Consider the following 21,312-nt stretch of genomic DNA (forward strand, 5'->3'; position numbering starts at 1 on the left):
CCCAGGACCTTGCTAGTGGCTTCTGTTGAAGTGAGTCCTAACCCCCGCCCCCAAGTACTCTGTCAAAGATCATGGATACCTTGGCTGGTGTCAGAGTGTACTCATCCTTCCTAAATCTAAAAGCTGGGACTTAGATACATTTTGCCAAAATTATGACTGGAGAAATGTTGTGGGACCAGGTCTGCATTATATTCAGAGTGTAATCCAGGACCTATCTACCAGCCGATCTACTGGGGGTGCATTGTCAGTGGGCCTGACTTCAACGCAGCTCCCCCTATGCTACTCTCTGCAACAGCCAATCCTGTTCTGCGGGTCTGACAATGACCAGCAAATGATGATGTTGAATCCTCTTTGGCCACAGCCCGCAGCCTTGGCCTACTAAGGAAATCTCACTTATAGAAAATGTTCACTTGGCCAGACTTCAAGCCCCATCCAATCGGTGTTAATGACCTCCTGAGCATAAACTCAGGACTTCTCAGAGATTTTCCGGCCTACAACTACAGCTTTACTGAGACCTCATTGTTCATCAAACCATTGTTGATGAGCCCATTTTCCAATCCATTTGCAGGTTGCCCATCTGAGGACTCAACCATCTTGAAAATGTTCTAAGTGTGAAGGGAACTAAGCAATCAAGGTGAAACCCACCAGTGTATCCACCCTGTGCTCCATCTTGGTCAGTCTTAAACCTTACCCTTGTTCGAGGCTAATACATCCAATTGCCAGCGGTTGGCGTTTTGAGCTTTTGGTGCTATTTTTATTTAAAACTTTAAACATTCATATCTTTTGTTCCCATATTGGATTTTTGTTGTTTCAGTGTCATTTGGTTCTTTAAAATATTCAATACGTTTTTACATTTTTATTTTGTTGTGTTTTCAACTTTTTTACTGTTTTGGTATTTTTAAATGCTTTGCACATTTCCTTAAATTAAACCTGTTTGTTCTGTGCCTTAGCGACCAGGGTTTGAACCTAAGTTTAAATCACTGAAGCTTTTACTGGACCTAATAAGAATAGTGACATTATTACTTGTGGCAGACTACCATCCACCCCAACTAACAACCCACTTTCTCACATGTTTATTTCAAGGCACTTCAAGAGGAGTTTCCTGACATCCCAATTGGATACTCTGGCCATGAAGGTGGCATCGCCATTTCCATTGCAGCAGTAGCATTGGGGGCCAAGGTAGTGGAACGCCATGTCACTTTGGACAAAACTTGGAGAGGAAGTGACCACTTGGCATCTCTGGAGCCAAGCGAATTGGCTGAGCTTGTACGATCAATCCGCACTGTGGAAATGGCCATGGGATCTCCGATTAAACATTTTTTGCAATGTGAGAAAGGATGCCATGACAAGGTATTTTCACCTTCGTCCTTAGGAATTAAACATTTTAACTTTTCACTTAGTTCTTAAAAATTCAAAAAAAGAGACAAATGTGTCAGAGTATTGTATTGTCATACACATGTAAATATGAAATGTGTAGAAATGATCTTTTAATTGCTACAAAATCTTTGTTGAGCATTTTCCTTCTAATTTCATCCTATTTCCAAATAAGTGCCCTGTGAGAAATCTGTTGAGCAGTTAGCTCAATGCTTTGTACTTATGTTCTGCAATTCGTTTTACTTTAGGTTTGTAAATCTACATAAATGGTCAGTTTGACTGCCAAAATATGAACATCAACAGGCAAAGCTTTTGTTTAAAGTGAGGCATAGGAGAATAATTTGTGTTTTCAGGAGTCTTTCCTTTCAACACTACATGCAAATAACACCTTATTTAAAGGGGCGTCTGTGCTGCGCAAATTCATGTGACCCCAGAATTTAACAAGCACTGGCAAAGACAAAAGATTTAACGTTGACTAACAGCCTTTTGGCTTTGTCACAGTTTGTTTTATTTTGTAATGGTATTACAAAAACCTTATTTTTAAAGAGCTGCTGAGCCCTTTCAATGGTTAAAATGAAAAAAATGTTTTAATCTCACAAAATACCCTTTGCCATAGCAGTCCATGGTACTAATAGGAACTACTTTTTGGGGAGCGGGAATGCCAATGGCTGAAGTGGGCTGACCTACTACCCCTTGCTATTTGCTGTAGTGGGCAGAAAACAAATATGAAGGACACAATAAGAGACTAGAGAATGAAGATTGATAAAAGCCTCTGTAAGTAAGTATTTTATATCTAGTTTTAGTAAAAGCTAAAGGTCTTAGCTAACTCCTGACTTAAAATAGGCACTCTCGTTTTGACGTATTTAAATACAACCCTGTTAGAACCACTCGTAGAAAAAGAACACTGCAATGTTGCTTATTGCAAGGGCAAATAAATAATACCCCATATGTGGTGATAAGGAATTGCAAACTTGTATACATTGTCAATTGGTACAGAATAAATCCTTTGAAAGGCAAAAAAAGAAATAACCTCATTAAAATTCCAAAGGGCAGTTGAAGATGTTAGTATAAACTTTAGCCTAAAAAGGGAAGTGACATTGCTTATAATAAAGCATTGTTAACCTCCACAGCATGTACCAATACGATGGCCAATGGTCAGTATTATTTACATTAGTGTGGACATTTCTAAAGTGCGAACATAGGATGTATCAATATATTGGTCATAAAAAGTGGATTCAGTTGCAGCCAGTTTTTGGTGACCAGTATTGAATTTTGTGAGCCAAACTTTGTTCTAATATATCGGTTCACAAAATTCTCAATTGGAGTTGGTCGCAGTTTGCCGTACCTCAATAATATCATCATAAATCTTTATTTCGGCCCTTAAGAGCCATAAAAGATGCATAAAAACAACAGTACATAACATTTGTAAATAGAAGAATAAGTAGATTTACATACAGTTGGATGGGGTTAAGAACTAAATACAATAATCCATAATTTAGTTAAAAAGGCAATGTATAAAAACATATACAATATAAAATCAATTTTCACAGTTCCAATATTAAGTTCATCTAAATAGAGTCATATTTGTACAGCCATTTCATAAATCAGAACAGCATCGAAAACAGAGTACTAAAACACATTCCTTATCACTTATTAAGTCCAGACCCCTTTTTTTTACGTTTAAAGCTTACTGCCAAAAGGAATCTGCTGACGCCAAAGACAATCACTTGTCTGGTGTCCGTTTTTACAATCCTAAATGCTTCATTATATGAGCGTACGCCTATGGTGTTGCACAGTGGCTTAATCCATCTTTTCCTGGCAGTCACATATGTTGGACAAAAAAAGAGGATATGGATGTCATCTTCTTTAGTACAGTTCTGACACCACATGCATGTCTCACTTGTTGTCTGGCCCAGGGACTTAGACCACTTTACTATAGTTACATTAATTTTCAGAATTCCATACCTGAATTTCAAATATAGGCTTTTGGCCAAGGGCGGTCTGACCTTGTCTAAGAAGTCCTCAAAGTATGGAATATCCTAATAGGTCAAAAAGCTGTTTATCATTGATCCACCGGGATGGCAGTTAGAAAGATTGCATATTATATAAGCCCAGAAATTAGTTTTAACCAATTTCTTGGAGCTTTGCATTAGGCTTGAGGGCTCTTCCCAAAAATGGGACAAGCCAATTCTACACAACCATATTCGCACATGCTTCAACCATGCATTAAATTTATGCAAATCCAATATCATTACTTCAAGAAGGCCATCTCTGTAATCTTCAAGTTCTGGAGTCTCACCCAAAAGGATAATGTCCGTAGGATTGCATAATGGTCTGTGCGCTTCATATTTAGGTCTAGCATTAGAGGTAAAAGTGGGGTTCGTTTAGGTAATCTTAGTAGGCTTCTATAAAAGTTATTTTCACTTCTCGTAAAGTATTCCCCGCTATTGGCCCCCATTTTTCAGCACCGTATAGCGCTGCGGACTGGGCCTTGAACTTAAACACTTCTAATGCTGGGGATACTGCCTTACTCTGACTTGCCCCATGTTTCTTTATAATAGGAAAGGTGTTCTGAGATAACATCATTTTACTCTTCTCTGCTTGAGTTTTCCACGAATGCTTTGAATCTAAAGAAACACCCAGGTAGGTAAAATTCGACACTAGTTCCAATTTTTGATCATTTAAAAATAAATTCCCCTTGAAACTTTCATAAGGGTTCATGGCCATACATTTTGTTTTTTTCGTATTGATCTCCAAGCCTTTTTTATTACAATAGAGTTGGAATGAGTTTAAAAGGGATTGCAGACCTTTTGGTGTTTGCGGGATTAAAATTGTATCGTCTGCAAATAAGAGGGTTGGAACCCTTACTCCATTCAGACTGGGGGATTCATTGTTACAATCCTCCAAGTGTGCATGAATGTCATTAATAAACAAGGAGAAAAGCGTGGGAGCCAACACACACCCTTGGTGGACACCACGCATTATCGGGATAGCTTTTGTCAGTTCACCGTTTGGCCCCTAGCACACTCTCGCATAATTGTGATCGTGCAGCCTTATGATCTGTTGCAGTAAGCAGACCGGCAACCCCTGTGAATACAGACAGTCCCATAAAAGATCTTGCGAAACTAAATCAAATGCAGCCCTAAGGTCTACAAAAGCAACATATATGTGCCCTTTCCTTAAGTGAACATATTCCAAACAAGGCAACATAGTCTAAAAACTTGATCAATAGTACTTATACTACTCCTAAAACCTGATTGGAATTTAGTAAGTTTGTTATTCTCAAGAATTCATATGTATTAAAATATGCCTGGCAAATATCTTTTGTAAAACATCCATTAAACTGATCGGGCGATAGTTTGACGGGTCATTCCTATCGCCCTTTTTAAAAATCAAAACAATTTCTGCGCCCCTCCTACTGTCAGGAAAATCTGCACCCGCTACTAGGGTATTAAAAAGATGGTTAATATAGGGTGCCCAGACGTTTATCTCGTGTTTATGTAAATCACCTGGGACTTTGTCTAGGGCTGGTGCCTTACCATTTTTAACCATGTTAATAGCTAGCTCAGTTTCTCCTATAACAAACTCTAAAGTGCAAGTGCATGGAGAAAGCCAGGGCTGATCATTTTCTCTTGACCCGGTATATTCTGGGGCTTTAAATAAATGCGAGAAATGGTCGACCCAGGTCTGCTCATCAAGGAACACATCTTGAGCCACTCTTCCTACATGGTTCCCATTTGACACCAATCTCCAAAACCCAACATTATCCTTATTCTTTGCTGCCAATAACATATTTGCCCAACTTTCCTCTTCCCAGTCTGATCTAGCTTTTGCCTGGGTCATTTTATATTCTTTCCTTGCCACCTTAATCACTTCCGGTACTTTGCTTTTATCGCATCTAAAAGAATAGCCTTGCCAATACGGCAGTCCTTGCCGTACCAAGATTGTCTGCCAGCTAAGCTATTGTTCTTTTGACAGTGTTTTTTAGGCATTTTTGTAATGTAAGGTAACAATGCTTTAAAAAACCCGTTATGTAGATCGATAAAAGTATTATCCCCTGCTGATAGATTTGTATAACTGGAGAACGTGTCTGCTAAGAGTGAGTACATACACGCTAACACTTCTCCATGATCCAGTATTTGAGCCCATTTGAGTGATCCTCTATTATTACTTACTAATGGAGCGTCATTTTCAGAGGTAGACGTAATGGGGGTTCCAATCACTTCACTATCATTGGGAAATAAGCACGGGCGATTATCAATTGAAGTGGACGATGGTCTCTTTTTAACCTGGGCATAATCTCTAGGTCAATCAAATATGGCCAGATATCAAAGGTTGCAAGGATATAATCAATTTTACTTTGGGAGTAGATTTTAACAAAGGTCACAGCCTTATGGGAATTAGAGGGGAGACGCCCATTACAGGCCCTCAGCCCATATACAGTTGCCAACCTCATTATTTGGGCTGCTAGAGCAGTACACCGCACTGCTTCAATGTTAGATAAGGGTGGGATATTGTTAGCCCTGTCCTCTTCATCAAAGACGTCACCGAGACCCACAATCGGCTCATAGCTACAGTTCAGGTCTCCACCTAGAATTATACTCAGTATCTCTTCCAAGCCATTTATAAAGCTATCTAATTCCTCCAATGTTGGAGACTCCCTAGAAAGGCTATATGGTCTGTTATAGAGGTTAAATAGGAAGAGAGTCCTACCATCTTTTTTATTAACCTTCAGGCCAAGTATGTCCACTAAATCAATGACTAATAAGGTTATGCAGATCTCCAGGGATACCTTTACCCATATTGTGCGTCCCCCAGAGGGCCTACCACTAACTGAGGGTACTGCCTCAATGTTGTAGGTCCTATATCCGACTCTATGCGGTGTTTCCAGAGCCCAAGTTTCCTGTAGGAAGCAGATATCGTTAGAATCTATGTAATTGCTCCACTCAGAATCACACAAATTTTTCATAAGGCCCGCTATATTCCAAGATGTTAATTTTAGGTTTCTATCCCTTGAACATCCAAATTTACATCTTGGATACCTACATTAGTGCCAGTAATGGCCTTATATGTAACATCCGTTAATTGAGGCAGATCCTGGCTCACCTTGACGTCAATTCCTATTGCCTCCCTATTCAACACTTGAACAGTGGTTTCTTGTGGAGAAACATTAGGCTCTTTTCCCTCACATATATCGCTGCCTACCTCTAAATCAAGATTTACAAGCGTAGGTGGAATTAGTCAGTCAACCATCTCCAGAGTTGGTAAATCCCAGAATCTATTAGAAATGTGAAGAGGAAACGGGGTAACCGGTTTCCTACCTGCTTCATCCATTAATGGTTTCTAAAAGTACCCTAGAGGGAGAACATGAATATTAGTGCGTGCCTTCTGGGACTCATCACAGACCCTCAATAGGTGACGTACTGTGTTAGGGCGATTAAAGTTTATGACTATACAGTCCCCTTGTATGTCTTTCTTTTGCTCACCCATCCAACCTACACTTCGAACCATTATAATCTCATTCTTTTTATGTGGGCTGAGTCCTTTATACTTTTGTAGCCAGTCCACAACCTTATTCCTAAGACTGAGCCAGGTTTCTGTTTGATCTCTCCTCAGTGCAGGTACTCCAGTTAAAACTAAAACATATGGGCATGCTGCTGGAGGTATTCTTAAATTGTCACTATTATTACATCGGGATCGTTAGGCTTTAAAATGGGTTGGGGCAAATTACTATCTCTACAATGACCCAAATTCCCTGATGCTTGATCGAGCCTTCTACGCCCTGAACCAGAGATATCAAATCGAGGTTCAGTCATATTTAATAGTCGAATGCTCTCACTTGGGACGGCTGAATCAAAAGAGGGAGCTAACGCTGTCTGTGACATAGTATTCACGCTTGGGATCCCTTCTGTGGCTCTAACATCACTTAGTGTTTTTTCCACAAGTATTTTAGCACCTTCTTCAAAGATGTCTTTCCCCTTTTTAATCATAATATCCAGATCCATTAATGCCTGATTTATGCCTTGGATTTTATCATCTAAATCCTTCATCCTGGAAACCATAAGATTGTTTATTTGCGCCTGTACCGATTGAAGAGTGGATTTGAAAATATCCGCAACAACAGTTTCCAGTGACTCCACCATACTATCAGAACCTATGGGCAACGGAGAATAGGGCATCTCAGTTTTTGTGCCAGAAGATCTACTTTTGAGGCTACAATTATCACCTGGTTCATTCTGACTATTCATGGATTCAGTTTCACACCCACACCTCCCTTTTTATTATATGTCCTTTTCCTTTGCAACGTAGGTTTTGCTTTACTTTGTTCCTGAGTCCCTTTCCGTGACCCCCTCTGTCTAGTCACCATCAGTGGTGATGGAAATACTTCTGAGTCCACCTGCGTACTATCAGTAGCTAGGGGAGGATCTAATATTGCACTCTCTGGTGTATGTACAAGGGATTAAGTATTTCCACTTAGAATTAATTGAGGAGGACTTGGGCAAACTATTGGGCTGAGTGCTTTATGTGAATGTAATGTTGAAGGATCCAATGACAACCTTTTTTCCACTAGTGCTATCTTGTGATTTATTAGTGATTCAGCACGTATGATAAACCCATCTGGAGTTCCCGTTATACATTTCTGTTTGCTCAGTTTGATATCCAGTTCGTTGGGTATTCCCTTGATGGTTGACCTCACTGAAGTATCACTAAGGGTCGCCACGTTTCAGTGTATACACACTTTACAAATCCTCTGTACACGGGCAGCTATCTTATCAGAGAATAGCTGTAATTAAACAATAGCCACCAAGCTTCTAGGCATTCCCAGATTATTCAAGATTATAAAAAGGGGATTAACAGGGTGACTGTGCCCGACCAGTCGGAGCCCCTAATAAATTTTAAAGAGACGGCCGAGAGCAGCACAATATGATGCCTTGTACCCTGGTCACCCTATAATGGGATCGCTCACACTGGGTTGGGTAATAGTGGGGTCAAATCAATAACACAATACAGTCAGTGATAGTATTCCATACCCAGTCGAGGCTATATCGAGGTCCTTTTTTTTGTGAGCCAAGGGGGCTAGCCCGGCCCGGCCTCTTCCGGCCCCGGACGGCCACAGACGGCTCGCCCTTTGCCCGGACTTTCCCCGGGCTCGCCCGCGCGCGTCCCGCTGCGCGATGGTTAGCCCTGCAATTTGAATGCCCGGGGGGCGGGGGGAGAGTCACAACCAACCACGGGCGATCTGTCACAACCAACAAGGCAACATTTGCAATTTAACTAATGGCAACACACCTTAACATGCTAAAGTCTTGCAGTTGCAAGTAGCAGAGTGCTTGGGTTTAGACAAGGCAGATTAATTCTTAAGGCGAAGTAATGGAACTCTTTTCAGCACCTGAAATTTCCATTTGAAAGTCTAGGGCAAAATGACAAATTACTGGAGGAATGTAGCCTAGATTAATTTATGCCTTTGGGAACTCCCCTTTTACTTTTAGACTGTTATGATTCAACTTTTAATGGGGTAGATGTTCCCCATCCCTGTGGTTACTAGTACCAAAGGTATCAGTTACTCTGGGATGGAAAATCCCAGCCCAGTTTCCCGGCCACTAGTAATTAGGGCCAATATGATCAATGTATCTCTGCATATGCCTAGTGGTTGTCATAATGAATGCATGGTTAATGCAGCGATTCCATAGGCTCATATAACTTTAGGAACAGAAGAGCAAACATTTGGGCATGGTAAAATGCCCGATAATCTCATCATGTAAACACATAATGCACTCTCTTTCTGGCAAGGGGCAGTGATCCCTGTGACAGCTGCTAACCTAGCGCACAAGAAATCGTGACATGCCAGAACGGATATTTTGGATGAAAAAGTATCTTCTCTGTCACCGCCATACTACATGTATTGTTGTCTAATCAAAATACTTCTCTCAGTGATGGCTGGCATCGACGGGCAGGCGGGTGGGGCGTGCAAGCGCTAAATATAATTAAAAAAAAAAACCTCATGTGACACGACGTCCTCGCTCCGGACCTCTTCTTCATCCAGGAACTGGAACTGGATGCCGAAACGTCCTTGCCCAATGCCCTGATTGTAGGGAGAGTCCTCACTCAGCGCTCCTCAGTGCCCAGGAGGCCTGCACTTACTGTCAACCGAGCTGTCTTAAGACAGCTTGGTTGAGCGGTTTAAAGTGTGTATATGTGCCGGCCGTCTGAATACGGCGGGCCACTGCCAGCCAAAAAGACATGCGCACTTTAAACAGCGCATTACAATGCCCACCCTCCACCCTGCTGCTGTCAGTCAGCAGCGCCCCCGTCCTGACACTTGGCTCGGTCCGGGGATGGAAAAAAAAATGGTAAGGAACTACCATTTTACCTTTCATCTCTGGGGCTTTGGGGTATTTCAAGTGGGGCGGCGCTCCTCCGCTCTAACAGAGGAGCTACCCCTGACTACTTTCAAGATGAGCAGGGACTCACTTGACCATAGTGATGACGTTGGTTGTGGCAATATACACAATGAATTGAATGCGAATCAATGTAAATAGAGGCAGGAAAACAAAGCATGATAGCAGAGATAGCTGTATATTCCTGGTTTATGCAGTGATGAATGTGATTATATAATCATTCCATTGTTATGCAGCAGTGACTCCTTGATTTGAAACTCAGAGGTGCACTTAACCATCACGTCAACTCAAATTAATTGTCTGATATTTATACAGTACTTATAAGCACTATCGAGAACAAAGAGAGTATTTTCCCCTCTACATAAGCACACTAGGCTGAGCATTTCTGGTAAGATATAATGGTCTGGTTAGCGTCTGTGCCCAGCAACAAAGTGGCACATGGGGCCCCTTTAAGAGGGGGGCCTTTAACAAGCTCAGGGGATGCACTCAAATGAGTGTAGAGAACTGTGCTCAATTGGAAAGAGTAAAAAATCCAAAAGTGTATAAATATATATCATTTGAAGGAACTATAGATCAGAAAAATTTCAACAATAAACAAATGCTTACTAATCATACTGTACATTAAATAGCACTGGTTAAAGCATGGATATGTAAGAAACTGCTAATATGAAGTGTATATTAGGGAACAAGGTCGATATCTGCTAGTTTACATTTGTTTATGGAGACAGTATGCCCTAAAGCCAAACAGCTGCAATGAAGTTAAGATTTTATTTTCTGAAAGGTATGCAATCTTTCATATACCAGGTATAAACAAGCATTGGCAACGTGAACAGATCCCGCTTTTGTTTCTTAAGAAGGATCACTGTTGGACCTGGCCCTTTCTTCAGGGTCACCCCCTCACTTTTTGCCTTCCTCCTCCCCTTTTGGCTGAATTCATTTTTGCTGGCTTGAGGAGTCTGGGCACTTTAACACTGCTAACCAGTGCCAACGTGCATGTGCTCTGTACTTAAAACATGCTAACATTGGCATAGCCACAATGGGCGCATGTGATGTACTTATAAGTCCCTAGTGAAGTGCACAACATGGGTCCAGGGCCTGTAAACTAAATGCTACTATTGGGCTTGAAAATTGCAAAAAACACAGTTGATGGACAGAATGTAGAACAATGTCATACATTCACCCCAGTACAAGGATCTGGGCCTAAATCCATTGTTTTTTTGCACTCCACACCACCCTGGGTTAGACACTGGCTATATGCAAATCAGCTCTGACCCTGTGCCTCATGGGAACAGTCCAGTCCGAACTACCAAGCCATGTCTTTCCCAGACCAGAATCAAGCATCCAAGGACCAGTTTCTGGCTATCAGCCTTCATCAGCCTGGATAGCTTGACTCCAGTGGTGTGGAGAGCCTGGGACTCACGTCTGAGTATACCCAGCACACTCGGGGTGAAAATTGCAAAAAACACAGTTGATGGACAGAATGTAGAACAATGTCATACATTCACCCCAGTGCAAGGATCTGCGCCTAAATCCATCGTTTTTTTGCACTCCACACCACCCTGGGTTAGACACTGGCTATATGCAAATCAGCTCTGACCCTGTGCCTCATGGGAACAGTCCAGTCCGAACTACCAAGCCATGTCTTTCCCAGACCGGAATCAAGCATCCAAGGACCAGTTTCTGGCTATCAGCCTTCATCAGCCTGGATAGCTTGACTCCAGTGGTGTGGAGAGCCTGGGACTCACGTCTGAGTATACCCAGCACACTCGGGGTGAAAATTGCAAAGAACACAGTTGATGGACAGAATGTAGAACAATGTCATACATTCACCCCAGTACAAGGATCTGGGCCTAAATCCATCGTTTTTTTGCACTCCACACCACCCTGGGTTAGACACTGGCTATATGCAAATCAGCTCTGACCCTGTGCCTCATGGGAACAGTCCAGTCTGAACTACCAAGCCATGTCTTTCCCAGACCGGAATCAAGCATCCAAGGACCAGTTTCTGGCTATCAGCCTTCATCAGCCTGGATAGCTTGACTCCAGTGGTGTGGAGAGCCTGGGACTCACGTCTGAGTATACCCAGCACACTCGGGGTGAAAATTGCAAAAAACACAGTTGATGGACAGAATGTAGAACAATGTCATACATTCACCCCAGTACAAGGATCTGGGCCTAAATCCATCGTTTTTTTGCACTTCACACCACCCTGGGTTAGACACTGGCTATATGCAAATCAGCTCCGACCCTGTGCCTCATGGGAACAGTCCAGTCCGAACTACCAAGCCATGTCTTTCCCAGACCGGAATCAAGCATCCAAGGACCAGTTTCTGGCTATCAGCCTTCATCAGCCTGGATAGCTTGACTCCAGTGGTGTGGAGAGCCTGGGACTCACGTCTGAGTATACCCAGCACACTCGGGGGCCTACAGCACTGATTCTCCCATCCATTCAAGTAGCACCTTAAACATGCCTTAGGCTTGTCATTGCAGAGCTTGTGTGTGCTTCGGTAAACTGCTATTTCGACATGGCAAGGTAACCTTCTTGCACGACTCAAGACTTCCTTCCTAAAACATATAAGTCACCCATACAGTAGCCCATGGACACCTCATGGTCAGTGTTTTTAAAACGCTGGAGACGTACTTTCATGTTTTTCATTCCCAGGTAGTGTTGAACAAAGAAAGCTTCTCAGGGGTCCCATTGATACTTGGTCCTTTTAAACTCACAAAGAAGAAATTGGCACAGAAGCTGAAATATCAAAGAGACTCTTTTGTATTCCAATCCAAAGGTTCTTTATTTCGGCCAACAAGGCCATAAAAGATGCAATAAAAACAGTAAAATCCACGTGCATAAAAATACAAGTTAAAAAGAAGCATTAAGATACAGTTGAATACCAAATTTACACCGTTTGCAAGGAAACGGAAATTAACTTCATTATTTGTCAGGGTCCAGGGGAATCAAGATACTATGTAATGCAGTTCTTCTCACAGTTAGGGATTAGCTTTCAGCAATTTTTTCCTTTTCAACCACATAGCCTATTATTATTATAAAATGAGTGAGACTACGTCACACAGAAGCCTTAGCAACTGAATGAGGCAGTCTGAGGAGTGCAGAAAACAGAGGCCTTATATATGCTTAAGGTTACATACTCAGCATAAGACCAAGGGGCAGTCCTGGCTCATGTAAGCATGCAAAAATTACTAAGATGGGCATACAAGATCTGCTTGCTCAGCAAAGTGGGAGGAGAGTTACTTCTCCATGCAGCAGCAAAAATAGCCTTACAGTTATACTAGAGCAGCAGGTGCATTCTACTAAGTAGGCCCTTCTGGACATGTGCGAAGGTGGAAGATGCTAAACATAGTTTGTCTCTAGGCAGACTGCAAGAGCAGTTAACAGAAAGGTAGGGCAGAGCACATGGCAAGCACATGACAAACAAAATGGCTGCCAGAAATACAAAATGGCTTTCACAAAGCGGATAAGATATCTTCTAAATACAGGATGGCTTCTGTTAATGCTAACCCATTTCTGCCAATTTACAACAGACAACCGTTTTAGCATTAGCTGAAGACATTCCTATGATCCAGTAGGAACATAGAAAATATTTGCATGTTAATTTTTCATAAATTTATCAATATCCTAATTCATTGCTAGGTGGGCATTTTCAATTCTAAACATTTCATTAAGCGGGTATAAACAGGAATACAAAGGGAACGGAGCATCAGATCATAATTAACATTCAGATAGCAGGAGAAAGTAATGACCACTATCACAAACAGAATTATAATTTTTCCTAGTCCTAAGCAAAAGCAAATCCTAAAATCATCTAGTAAACATTTTCAGGGCTCCTATACATTTCAATGACTATTCATTTTACATTTCAGAATAGCCACCAACACATATCTAATAAAAACATTTTCCAATTGACTTTTACATTTTCCTTTAATGAGGGCTAGAACATCAATTTAATACATTCAAGGAAAGGGCAAAGTCACATTTTTCAATTGCTCAGAAACATGTTTTCCGTGCATAATAAATATAACTCGCCCTCAAGGAATTTTAAAATCGATTCTGCATTTGGCAGATTACTTGCCTCTGCACGCACGTACTGGCAGAGTTAGGGCCGGCACTACTGAGGGACTGGGACGAGTACTCAGTGGCGGCCATCTTTGTGAGGGCTTTCATACTTTGCCCCTCAGGCGCCATATAAAAACATACAGAGATGGCTCCGCGCAGCGGACGCGTACAGCGGGCGCGCCGGTTGCGCGCCGGAGTCAAGCCAGAGTCCTGCCCGTCTGCGCCCGTCCGCGACCAGACGGGCCTAGGGGCAGGACTCCCTGACCCAGCCAATGGTGAGTCACTGCAAAATAAGTCCACCCATCAACTATGCTATACTAAATCTGAGTTGCTGTCACTGAATCAGAAATTTGGCCTCAGCTGTTTTCATACATTCCCGGCTACTTCATTACCCCCCTACTGTAAAATGTGCAAGTCTACACTTTCACTGTTCAGAGAAGAGACTAAGGAAATAGACAAACTAAAGCTGCTATTACTGAATTGTAGGTCCATGAGGAAGCATAAAGTCGAGATTTACGACTTACTGCAAAATAGACAAACGGACGCCCTGTTTCTCACCGAAACATGGTTGGATGATTCATCCTCCCCGGAGGTTCTTGAAGCTATCCCCCCGAGGTATAGTCTACTAAGATTAGACAGACAAAAGCAACGTGGTGGGGGATTAGCTATAATCTACAAACAAGAACTAGACTGTGCACTTACTAAAGCTACCATACCTAATACTGAGTGCGGCATGTTCACCCTTAAAATACACCCCAAAAACACGGTTAACGGCCTACTGATATATCGCCCCCCAGGCAGTGCAGCCAACTTCGCAAACCAACTCCTGGACCTAGTACATCAACCTGCTATCAGACACAAAAAATTCCTGGTCTTGGGAGATCTTAATCTCCATTGTGAAGATAAAGAGTGTAATGAGGCACAAATCGTGATAACAGCACTTAACTCTGTCGGGCTTAGGCTACTATCCACTGCTTCCACACATCAGATGGGCCATACACTGGACCCCATTTTTTCTAATTGGGAAGGTGTTGTGGTCCTACTCCCAGTCCAGTTAGTCTGGTCAGACCACTGTATTGTCCCGTTCGAAATAGAAGCTACCCCCTCGCCAATTAAATCTAATAGAGCCTTACCTATTAAGCGCAGGGTCTGGAAGAAATTCTCTTATGAACTATTCGAACGTGCCTTACTTAACCATTCCATGCCTCAATGTAACACACTTCAGGAAACATGGAACAGTTATGAGAATTGGATGGCCATGGCTCTGGATGAAGTAGCTCCATGGGTGTCTAAACCCCCGACCAGGCAATCTAAAACAGCTGCGTGGTTCTCTGAAAAACTTAGATTGGCTAAAGCCAAATGCAAAACGCTAGAGCGGAGGTGGAGGCTGAATTATGCCCCTGAACTCAAAGAAGAATATAAAACAGAGATAAAAAAATACCACAAGCTATTAAGGTCAGAAAAGGGCATCTATTTTAAAAATAGAATCGAATCAGCAGACAACCCCACCAAAGAACTTTTTGGTATCTACAGAGAACTCACGACCCCATCCAGGCTTGAGGCTCAAGACGTCTACTCTAATGAATTATGCGATCTTGTAGCCGATTATTTTGTGGACAAGGTGGACAAAATTCATGACACCTTTACAGCTAGTAACAACCTGCCAACCAGTCTTGGGACCAATGTAGCTGTTTCCACACAAAAGTCGCGGCTATCATGCTTTACAACGCCAGAAAGAAACGAACTTCTAGGTATTGTTAAAAGCATACAATCCGGCTCTCCATCTGACTCATGCCCAGTGGTGCGGTGTAAAGGTGTTATGGAAAGCATGCTAATCGACCATATTAGCCACATGATCACTCTGTCCTTTCAAGAGTGTCATGTACTGGAAGCATGGAAGACTGCCCAGGTCATTCCTCTAAAGAAAAAACCTAACATCCCCATTTCACAACTGCAAAACCTTCGCCCCATCTCCCTTCTTCCTTTCTGTGCAAAGATTGTGGAGAAAATTACTAATAGACAGCTTATGAAACATCTAGAAGAAGAAACCCATCTCCACTCATCCCAATCTGGATTCAGAACCGGCTACTCGGCGGAGTCAGCCGTTCTATATTCCACTGAGCGCATAAGGCAGATAGCGGATGAAGGCGAGACAGCAGCATTAATTTTATTAGATCTGAGTGCAGCGTTTGACACCGTGCTGCACTCCACGCTGTTGTCTCGCCTGATGGAGATGGGGGTGACGGGGTCAGCGCTAGCCTGGCTGAAGTCCTATCTAGCTGATAGAAGCTTTCAGCTACATTGTCCTCCCTTCAGATCATCCCCACGCAAGGTAAGCCATGGGGTTCCCCAGGGCTCAAGTTTGAGCCCCACCTTGTTTAACATCTACATGGAACCCCTGGCTCGCGTGGTGGAGGCGTTTGGAGTGGACATTGTTAGCTACGCTGACGATACCCAGTTGGTGTTTAAACTCACACCCGACCGTAGTCAAGATGCCATCAACTTCTCGAACTGTATGTCAGCAGTGGCGGTATGGATGAATGACAACTGCCTACGCCTTAATGGCGAAAAGACAGAGTTGTTGGTGGTCGGGAGAGCAACATCCTCATGGTCAAGGCTATGGTGGCCCAGTGAACTTGGGGACCCCCCGATTCCGAGGGAGTCGGTACGTAACCTTGGTGTTATGTTAGACACCAACCTCTCGTACAAGATCCACGTTAATAAAGTCACAGGGAGATGTTTTGGCCTACTCAAAGTTCTTCGTAAGTTCTTAGACCTTCTACCTGCAGTAGCCAGAAAAACCATTGTTCACGCCTTAGTGACTCCTCACCTTGATTACGGCAACGCCATGCTGTTAGGGCTAAGCCAAAAAGCACTTCATCAACTTCAATGCGTGCAAAATGCTGCTGCACGTCTAGTGCTTGGCCTCCCACGCAGAGCATCAGGAAAGTCTGCATTGGCTAAACTCCACTGGCTCCCCGTCAGGGAGCGTATTAAATTTAAAGCCCTCTGCTACGCACATCGCATAGCCCAGAACAAAGGTCCGGATTACCTCTAGAACCTCCTGACCATACATCGCCCTACTCGCAATTTAAGATCTTCTAGTGCGATGTTGTTTAAAACACCTCGTATTCATAGGGCCAGAATGGGCGGACGCTCATTTAGGAACTTAGCCCCCAAATACTGGAATGCTCTACCACTGAATTTGAGGATGGAGCCATCCGAAATAGGATTCCGGAGGAAATTAAAAACATTCCTCTTCCCCATTTCATAATCCCGTTCTCTCAGGTCCTCTGTTGAATTTATCAGTGATTAGCGCGGGGACACACTGTTCTATGTGTAACCAGGCGCTCTATAAATGTTGCATTATTATTATTATTATTAACTAATGCAAATATTAAAGCTACTAAACAGATTATTACAAAAACAATCCTGGCTCCAAGGGACCAGGAGGACCACCCTGGGCCAAAGGAATTTAGAACAAAGAGCTGCAAAGGGTTGCTCCTCCTTAAAAATGGGACGACTAAAGCGGTACATTATTAACAAGAAAAAGAAGAAGCCCTTGGGGAAATTGAAGCCGCTGTACAACCAACCAGAGGGGAGTCTTCTCCCTGTGTCCGTTTGAGCCTCACAGGCAGTCTCTTGTTGTTTCCACGGTGGAGCTACACAACTCGCAACTCAAAAATCAAAGCCCAGTTTCAAGGAAAAAGTCTCTTCTTTCAGGATAGGGCAGTCACCCACCAGGCAAATGCTCTTAGCGATCCTGTCCAGTGTCTCAGGCAGTGCACCAGTTTTCTTCACTTCAATCTAACAGGCATCAGAGACACAGCACCTGTACCCTAATCTCAAGTCCTTCCCTAACTCCTGTATTGCTCTGCTGGCGCACTGCTCATTCGTTGGGGCCACACATTGTATCCAGAGTACCCGGGTTTCTCTTGACCAACAAATAAAGGAGCAAACTTTCATTTACTTTAGGACCAGGATTCAAAGGCCTGGTGCTAGGATCTCTCACGCAACCTGTCAGGACCCTAGCATCAGCCACCTGTAGCGTTATTCCCCCACCTCCAGCCGTTCCTGATGTCAGAAGAACCAAGACCTGGTCAGCCTGGGTTGGCCTATGGAGAAGCAAGTTGGCCGCCGGTTCGCCCCAAGTCACTGTGTAAGTGGGCGTTCTAGTCTGCCGGCTCACAGCTGAACGGAACTCAGGTGAAGCGCGTGCCCCCTTTCAACTGCGCACTTCACCGAGTTCGTTGGCCGAGTCAGTTAAGGATTAGTTAGTCAGAGCAGTATAATTCCAGTTCACGGGTTAAGATTGGATATTCTTCGTAGTTTTAGGGCAAATACACGGTGCACAATTCCAGCGCGTGTGTTTTCTGTCACCTGAGACGTCTCGGAAAATAAACGGAGCGCGGAGGCGCTTGTGTTTATTTTAGTCTGCGCTCGCCAGAGTTAGAAAACTTAGCCTGTCAAAGTTCTTGAGAGCAGTTTTCTCGACGAGGAGCGGAGCCCACAGACACCAGAGGAAAGAGGCAAAGGACTTTGAGAGCAGCCTTCTCTACGAGGAGCGGAGCCCACAGACACCAGAGGAAAGAGGCTAAAGACTTGCTGAGCTAAGTGTGGCGTTTTCGTTTTATTTAGAATTCAAGGAAACAGTCAACTGTCTTAACTCGAGGTTAAGAAGGTTATTTCCAGAACAGTCAAAGGCAAAGTTAAAGTTTGTTCTAGTGAAAAGGAGTTGAGTTAGAGATAGTATTTCTTTAGTATATAGAGAACTGAAGTATAAATGTACATACTTACCTGGAGTAGAACAGTGGAAAGCTAAAGGTCCACCTGAAAATATAAAAGAAGAAAACACATAAATAAGGAGATTTGACAATCGACTAGAAAGACACTTTTCAAGTAATCTACAGAATCCAATTAAAAACAGCACTCTTTCAGTTAGTGAAGTAAGTGCATGTACCTTAAAACAAAATTCAAGGGTAGGTTTAGAGAAGAGTTTAGTTATTAACTATTGTTTGTTCTAAAATATTAGTTACAACTAGCAAGAAGAGAAGAAGCTAAAACAACAATACAGAAGAGAGGCACAAGTCCAGTTAAGCCTGGGTAGGTGAGATACATGTTCCCAGTAATTTAGAGAAGCAGGAAAAAGAATATAGAAATGTTATAGCTATATGAATGTGTTAATTTCCAGGTTCCTGTGAGCAGAACAGAGAACGTGTTTTCAAGAAGCAGACAGAAGGAACCAGAACTGGACCAGTCTCTTCTTTGTTTATTATTTTATCCAATTCCCCGTCCCTTAAGGTAATGTTCTGAGGTTCTGTATATTAGATCTTGGGTCATTGCTAAGAGGGATTAGGGAACGAGCATCTTGTTTCCGAGTTTCTCTGTTCCCGTGCAAGATCCGGTAAGACTATTTATAGAAATAAATAATTGAAGGCCCTGACACAACCCTTGTTTCAAAAGGGGTCGCCTCAAGCAAAGTCTCCTCGCCATTCTGGTTGGTCTGTGACTCTCAGCTGGGCATCAAATACAATTTCTCCTTTCTGATTTGTGACCCTGTCTTTCGCTCAAGACAGTGGCAAGGGTATACACTTGATCACAGGGCTTCCGCCTTCACTGAGGTCCTAGTTGCAAGCAATGCCTGTGCTGGTTACCTTCACTTTGGCTTCAAGCTGGACTGGTGCTGACACTGACTCCCCAGGCTGAATCTGATGTCCGAGCCCCTCTGGCAATGGTTGTAAAGCAGCAAATATCTAATGGTGGATAGAACAATAGGTCTTTAGACAAGGCACAGAAATAGTCTATCAACAGAGAGGATAGTTTCAAAATACTTCCTAGTCTTGGGACGCCCCTTATATTAGCAAGGCACTCAAGAACCACTTTCATCTATCTATGAGAGAGTTAAAAAAAAAACAGCCTGGACCTATTGGCAAATATAAAAGGAACATCACCCAATCCCAAGCAGCCAAGGAAGTCTACTAAACTCAGAGGAAAAAGAGAAAAACAACACAGACATACCCTAAATCCTTACATCGGTGTATTTCTGTGTACTAATCTGAAAAACCCTAAAAAAAAAAGGAAATGTTCTACACTTTTACTCATAAACTTTACATTACTTGTACAGGACTGCAGACACTTCTAAAATGATTCTTCTTATTTATTTATTTTAGTGTCTTATAGAGAGCATACTTGACCCATGAGGGTATCAGAGTACTTTACAGGGTATACAAGGTCTACAAACCAACATAAAATGCAGAGAAATACTAACACATCTTATTCTTACTCCTACATGTAAATGATTACAATCATAGTTCGCTTCAGTGCTCAGAACCGAGATAGGTGTGACAGATTTGTGGGCTATACCTACATTGTACGCTTTAGGACCTGCTCTCATGTTATAGGAGCAGCAGGAAAATCTAAAACTGCTAATTTAGCAGGGTTTCTTATCTATAAAACAACATTTTCTTCAAAACATTTTTGCTAAGGATCACATGGGCATCTTCCCTGCGTTCTACTTTTCATGATCCAGACTATGCAACATCAGCTCTAATAAGGACTGTCAGTTTATTTACACAGACTAGCTCATAAAAAACTAGCAATGCCCTTGCAAAACTACAATAATGGTGTTATCACCTAAGACTTGTAGAACAAAACTACCCACATCTAATTCCTCTTAAAGATCAAAATAAGGGAACAACAATCTAGACTACTAATCCTGTCATTATTTCATCAAACAGGATGGGCAGTAATAAAACCTATATATTTATTCATTTTATTAATGCTAACAATGTTTAAAACAGTATTACTGAATAGCCAATCAAATGTCTCATTGCTTTTTCACAGACAGTTTAGACAGGCTAAAAAAAAATTGAGAAAAGGAGAGAGCAATCAGGAAGATCAGAAATATACTGGGCTGCAGAGACTGAGAATCCACAGAATCTCCGTGCACAGAGTACCTCCTTAGTAGAGTCCTGTCCTGTCCTCCTCAGTACATTTCTGTCTCCTGACAAGATCACTCCCTCAGATAGCCACTTCTCTGATGAGGTCCACGTTGGAGCGCCATTCTGTTGAACAAAGAAAACTGCTCAGGGGTCCCACTGATACTTGGTCCCTTTAAACTCACAAAGAAGAAATTGGCACAGAAGCTGAAATATTAAAGAGACTCTTTATTTTTATCAAATGGGTGAGACTACGTCACACAGAAGCCTTAGCAACTGAATGAGGCAGTCTGAGGAGTGCAGAAAACAGAGGCCTTAGATATGCTTAGGGTTAAATACTCGAACAAAAAACAAAACTGCCTTAACACTCTTTGTTTCTACTACAGTTATTTTAAAGACCAAATAAAAAATTCCTTAAATCTGATCAGGTACTTTTATTTATACCTATCACTTCTGTTTTTAGTCGCACATTTTTGGGGGGTTATTCTTTTTGGCAAAAAAAGAGGGATACATATATATAACCAATTAC

The 21,312-nt window shown here is 42.4% G+C and overlaps 1 protein-coding gene across 1 annotated transcript in view; it reads left to right on the top strand.

Annotated features, from left to right (window-relative positions):
• The window catches only part of LOC147727647 (N-acetylneuraminate-9-phosphate synthase-like), a 188,955-nt gene that overhangs the window by 145,360 nt on the left and 22,283 nt on the right, over positions 1-21,312 (top strand). Inside the window, exon 5 of the mRNA XM_086961660.1 lies at positions 1,084-1,350. Within this exon, the coding sequence (XP_086817786.1) occupies positions 1,084-1,350 (267 nt within the window). The remainder of the gene's footprint in view (positions 1-1,083; positions 1,351-21,312) is intronic.

This window comes from Lissotriton vulgaris, chromosome 3_1, assembly GCF_964263255.1.
Source record: "Lissotriton vulgaris chromosome 3_1, aLisVul1.2, whole genome shotgun sequence".
NCBI classification, from domain to species: Eukaryota; Metazoa; Chordata; class Amphibia; order Caudata; family Salamandridae; genus Lissotriton; species Lissotriton vulgaris.